Source organism: Magnolia sinica, chromosome 1, assembly GCF_029962835.1.
Source record: "Magnolia sinica isolate HGM2019 chromosome 1, MsV1, whole genome shotgun sequence".
Classification (NCBI taxonomy): domain Eukaryota; kingdom Viridiplantae; phylum Streptophyta; class Magnoliopsida; order Magnoliales; family Magnoliaceae; genus Magnolia; species Magnolia sinica.
The window spans coordinates 101,921,176-101,927,181 of NC_080573.1; the positions used below are offsets into that span (position 1 = coordinate 101,921,176).

At 36.0% G+C, this 6,006-nt stretch overlaps 1 protein-coding gene across 4 annotated transcripts; it reads right to left on the reverse strand.

Annotated features, from left to right (window-relative positions):
* Nucleotides 1–3,480: 3,480 nt before the first annotated feature.
* LOC131252649 (uncharacterized) lies at nt 3,481–5,519 on the reverse strand. Of its 4 annotated transcripts, none has more exons than XM_058253316.1 (3): nt 4,927–5,519; nt 4,437–4,496; nt 3,481–3,870 (listed from the first exon to the last, which is right to left on the reverse strand). In XM_058253316.1, the coding sequence occupies exons 1-3, from the start codon at nt 5,140–5,142 to the stop codon at nt 3,859–3,861; spliced, it is 288 nt and encodes a 95-aa protein (XP_058109299.1). In that variant the 5' UTR covers nt 5,143–5,519; the 3' UTR covers nt 3,481–3,858. The 4 variants fall into 4 exon arrangements, 3 of the variants coding, with proteins under 3 accessions (XP_058109299.1, XP_058109292.1, XP_058109307.1); XM_058253324.1 differs by lacking the exon at nt 3,481–3,870 and adding an exon at nt 4,209–4,340 and having other exon boundaries at nt 4,927–5,518; XR_009174636.1 differs by lacking the exons at nt 4,437–4,496; nt 4,927–5,519 and adding an exon at nt 4,029–4,155.
* Between the last annotated feature and the right edge of the window lie 487 nt (nt 5,520–6,006).

The following is a 6,006-nucleotide window of genomic DNA, read 5'->3' on the forward strand; positions in this document are numbered from 1 at the left end:
TATTGGAACTTAAATTCTCTAAGGGGGGATGCCTATAAAATCATTAAGTGGTAATCTGATTACAGGTAATCCGCTTACAAGGGGCGTGTGGGTGGGTGTATTTGCCTGTAAACAAATTACAAGTTATAATCAATTACAACTTTTAGCTTTAATGTCATATTTCAAATTACAACTAAAGGGATTTCAAGCAAGGGTTCTAAATTTTGAAAATTTTCAATAGGGGGAGAGTTGCAGGCCTTTTAACTGCTATCCAATGACCCAAAATGAAACAAAATGGAGGAGGAAAATGGACCTTTTCTCTGGCGAGTGTTTGGACCTCAATGCTCTCTCTCTCTCTCTCTCTCTCTCTCTCTCTCTCTCTCTCTCTCTCTCTCTCTCTCTCTCTCTCTCTCTCTAAAACCCTCAAGCAATGGGGTAGGGATGGGGTAATACCCCCACTAGGTCCTAATTTGAGACGGATGGTCCTATCAGAGACTCTATGCACCCCATCATGATATATGTGTTTTATCCATGTCATCCATCCATTTTAAAAGATTGTTTTAGGGCACGAGCACAAAAAGGAGGCAGATAAAAGGCTAAAGTAGACCACACCATAGGAAGCAGTGGGGTTTGAATGCCTAACATTGGAAACCTCTTGGGGGTCACAAAAGTTTTGGATCAAGTTGATATTTATGTTTGCCCTTCATTTAGGTATATGTGACCTTATGAAAAGGTTAGATGGAAAATAAAATTCACAGTGAACCCTAGAAAGGTTTCAATGGTGGGGTTCATTATCACCACTGCTTCAAGTAGTGTGGTCTACTCTAGCTTTTGATATCCCTCCTTTCTAGGCTCATGCCCTAAAATGATCTTTCAAAATGGATGGATGGCTTGGATAAAACATATATATCAAGGTGGGCTCCATAGGACCTTTTGATGACCATCAATTAAAAGGTTTGGATCTAATAATTTTAATTGTCGATTGGATGCCCATGGCCAATAAATAGATAAACATTGTACATTGATTATATGTGGGCCATGTATATCCAATTAATAAGGTTTTAATCAAAATTTTTGCTTTTTAATATCTTGTCTTTTGATGGCCATCAATTAAAAGGTTTGAATATGATGGTCCTAACCATCAGTTAGGTAGCCAGTGGCCAATAAATAGATGAACATTGTATATTGATGCATACGTAGGCTACGCCTATTTAGATTACATAAAACATGTTTAAACTCATTAGTTACTATTAATTTGATGCTAGTTTACAATTAATTGTTTATATTCAATAATATCTCACTACAAGAAATTTCACTTTTACCTACGAAAAATTTCATAAGTAAATGATATTATTTCGTAGGCAAAGAGCTTTACCTACGAAAAATTTTCGTCGATAATTTCGTTGGTAAAAGACCGTGGCTAAAAGTTTTTACCGACGAAAAATCTCATCGTTGGCAATGGTAAGACATTTACCTACGAAATTAAAAACGTTAATAAGACTTTTACCTACGAAATATTTCGTAGGTAAATGATATTATTTCGTAGGCAAAGAGCTTTACCTACGAAAAATTTCGTCGATAATTCCGTTGGCAAAACACCGTGGCTAAAGGTTTTTACCGACAAAAAATGTCATCGTTGGCAATGGTAAGACGTTTACCTACGAAATTAAAAACGTTAATAAGACTTTTACCTACGAAATATTTCGTAGGTAAATGATATTATTTCGTAGTCAAAGAGGTTTACCTACGAAATAGTTTGTCGGTAAATCACCGTTGCCAAAGATTTGTTGACAATGGTAAGACTTTTACCTATGAACTTTTTCGTAGGTAAAAAGTGTGTTCAGACTTTTATCTACAAACATTTTCGTAGCAAAAAAACACCGCTAAGACTTTTACCTACGACAGTTTTCGTAGCTAATAGCTATTTACTCAACCTTTTACCTACGAAAATTTGCGTGGTAAAAGTCTCTTTTTTTCCCCCCAAATTCAGGCAAAATTTCCTGTCATACACCTGTTACAATATATTTCATTATATTCACATTCGCATTTTTCCAAACAAACACAAACTACATCCATCCTTGACTTGAGGCATTCTGGTTTTCTACAAAACTAATTTGATCTAATGCTAGTTGGGATGACAACACCATCTTTCTTCTTTTTTTTTGCTTTTTCTTTTTCAAGAGCAGAACTGAAGAAAACAAAGAGAAACAGAGGATTCTGGATATGTCGTTGGGACAACCTATCAATGCTTTCCTAGAGTAAAGCATCCATGTTCAACAACAGCTCTTATGTATGTGTCGTTGAGTGCAAATATAAAATAAGCAACAATTTCTTTATGTTCAAGTTGAACATGAAAACTTAGTGAATGGAATCTAATCACATAAAAGCATCACAATGCTCCAATCATCAACAGAAGCATCAATTGAAATTATAAGCAAAACATAAACATCTTAGAAAACACAATAAGCAGCTGGATCCTATGACCTTAGGACATACCATCTCAGAGTTGAAGCCGAGAACCAGGAGACTTCATAGGTGCTCCATGTTGCTGTAAATGAACTGTAACTCAGACAGAAAAGTAAAATGTTGCACATAGCAACAGTGATGAATTCTCCAAATAAAACATAAAAACATGAAACTGTTGTATCATGTTTTCATGTTTGGATTAATATTTTCTGTTATATCAATTTTTAAGACTTAGTTGGACATTTAGAAAGCATTAAGACTCATAATTTTTTAATACTCAAATTATTTCTTAATATCACGAAGTCAAGCCAGCTCCAGCCCCTCCCTCCATGCCAATAAAGCATAGGAGAAAACTCCAATATATTGTATATTCCACCAAATAGTAGTTTCTTCCCCCTTTTTTCCTGACTCCAAAAAAAAGAATTTCTAGCCATTTTCTTGACTTAACATTATGATATTAATGGTATGTGATGAAGAATTTAACCATCAAAAATGAAAAAGCAATCATAACTATTCATCAACATTCCCCAATAACAACAAGAACAACAACAACTACAAAAAATGTTAACAATTGTTTTGTGGAATTAATGGTCCTTTGCCATCCAAATAACACAAAAGCTCACATCATGACCAGCCATAGGTTGAGAACTCTGTTTTTGGTTGGCAGCCCGAGCATGGAAACATGAAATCCTCAATACATGGGTTATACCCTACTGACTTGAGCAATATTAAACACAACTTAAAAGTATAAAGAGAAGAACGGAAAATGAAATCCACACTCTTCTTCTTCACTCTATCAAAGAGAAAACGCAACAGGCAGGAATTCATTACAAATTACAGTTCATATACTTAAACTATGACATAACAAAAACTAAGAAAGGGACATACCTTAATATGTTGCTATTTTGAACTCCATTTGAGGGATTCTATGAATCCAAGAACACGCGCGCGCGCGTGCGCGCACACACACACACACACATAAACAAACTAAAATCCAAAAATGATGTGCTACCATATATGCTAAAACAACTTAGAAATAGAACAAAAGTAATGGGCCATGATGCATTGGGGTGTGAAAACCGTCTTGGGTCAGTTCCATACAAGCAGTGTATGTGGTAATCCAGACTATTAATTTGATGGATCTCAGTGTGGGTTGAGTAAGCTTATACACTAGAAGTTCCTAATCTTTTGATTGACAACTACAAACAAATGGTTAAATAAAAAAGAAAGCAAAAGCCAGGGAAAAGCCGAAAAGCACAAAGTTGTCGTCAGGAACTTCCACATAGAATCAGAAATAAATCATACTAACGCGAATTAATTAATTTTGAGCTTGGATGGATAATTACGTACCATTCTCATTTTATATGGCCATGAAACCATGGATTGACCACAAAATCCAAACGTCTTGGCGCTTCAATGAGTTATCTGTGAACAATGAAAATAACAGTAACTTCCTCAGAAAGGAACATATATATAGTCCATATAGAAAATAATCATATAAAAAGGACAAACAAATAAAGACCATTGAAAGTAAAACTAAAAATTTTCTCCATAGGTTGGAGGTTTCCTAGCCCCACACTTACCTTGCAAGTAGAACATGAGCTGTACACGAGTCGAGTTAGCTCGGTCAGCTCCCTCGACTCGCCTCGGCTTGAAACTGGATTCGGACAGAGTTGAGTCGGTTTTTGGAGCTCGAAAAAAATTCAAACTAGATATCTCAATGACAATATATATGAAGAGAGGCCATGAAGCAAAATGAGAAGGTGGGGGCAAACTGCCTAAATTCAAACTAGAAATTTCAACTAGTAAGTAAATGAAGTAGCTCAGAAATCAGTAACCCAATAAAGAAAGGATCAAAGAAAGGATATAGACCTTACGAGAGTGATCTACCCTCCCTGCCATTCAATAAAAAATAAAAACAAAAACATGTGATTCAAGCCATTCACCAAGAAAGTAATTAGTATTAAAGTAAATTCTAGTTTAACAGATACCTCAAGGATGTAGCAGGCCACCCACAACTCATCACTGGCAGAAATTCCGACAGAGCCAACCTGGAATTCCCAATGTTCCAACTACTAGAGTTATATATAGTATAGGATCATTAGATAACCTTTTTACATGTGTCGAATGCAATGAACATATATACATGTAACACTTGCCATAGATAAAATGAAGAAAGTAAATTCATAACCCTCCAGCTCAGGTGACTGCCCATACATATTGTGGCCCATACATATCATAACCCCATGATTTAGGGTCTGCATTGTAAAGATGAGATGTCGCGTAGGAAGCTGGAAGCCGAAGCAGTCATGTTATCAAGTTATTATGATGCTCGAAGCAGTAATTTTCCTTTTCTAAAAGAAAATAAACATTAGTTTGGATTCAGTTTAGAGTTAAGTTAGCTTTATATGGACTGACTTTACAGCCATGACATCGGTTTTATGTCTAGTAGTATGAAATGACTTGGGGCCTTTAGTTTACCTGTATGTAGTAGCACCCGTCTGATGAAGAAACCACATTGAAGTGAAGCTGATGGCAAGGCCTAAAAGCCCAGTTGATGTCATCACGAACCAGAACATGGGCATCCTCAAAAGCAGCCTGCCAATTCACTTCACGGATACATGAGCCCAATAAGAAAATAATGGAAGCATCCAAATGCAGTTGCTGTAATATATTGAAGGTAATTGGGTCAAGCATTGTGCTCCTACTGTTTGGACTACCAACATTGAGGTCATGGGTTCAAAGCTACAATACCCACGAAGGTTTGCATTGGCATCTATTCAAGGGTCAAAATATCATGGACTCAATCCTACCAACCATACCAACAAAGGGAAATTGAAAACTGTAACAGACCAAGCCCAACAGACTCACATTTCAGATTGCTGAAACAGCTTATTGTCTGCACACACCATTTTTTATACCTTCATAGTTTTATTATATTATTTTTTGTTACTAGAATACTCAAACTTGCTTGTGTTCTGTAATTTTCCAACACATATGAGCCCACAAACTATGCAGCTGAAACCACTAATGCATGCTCGTGATACAAAATCCACGTAAGATGCCCTGCATATCAAGCAAAACTTGAAGCACAAGAACACTTCATTATCTTACAAGGAGTTCTTATTAGACATAAGCACTTCACTCTGTTTTCAAGAGTGAAAGTTTCAGGCTACCTTATAAACTGTTTTAACTTTTACTAAGATAAACCCTATAGTGTACAGCACATATTGGGTGCATAGGAAAATACCACAATTAATAATCTCTCAAAAACCATGGAGATGCACAGAAACATATTTTGTATCAGTACAAACATTCAAAGAACTGGACATAAATTCAGATTGCACAGAAACCATGGAGATGCAGGGTGATCTAGGTTTATGAATTTGATCTACTTATGAAGTTTCTCCTAAATAACCATCAGTTTAGCACAGACAACTAGGGGGAAAAAAAACCTTGCAATAAGCAATTTGGGGAGTCTTGGAGTTATCCTTCATAAACAGCTAGATGTATTAGTTCTATAACTCGATGATTTTTAAAAGCCTAGTCAGGTAAAGTTTG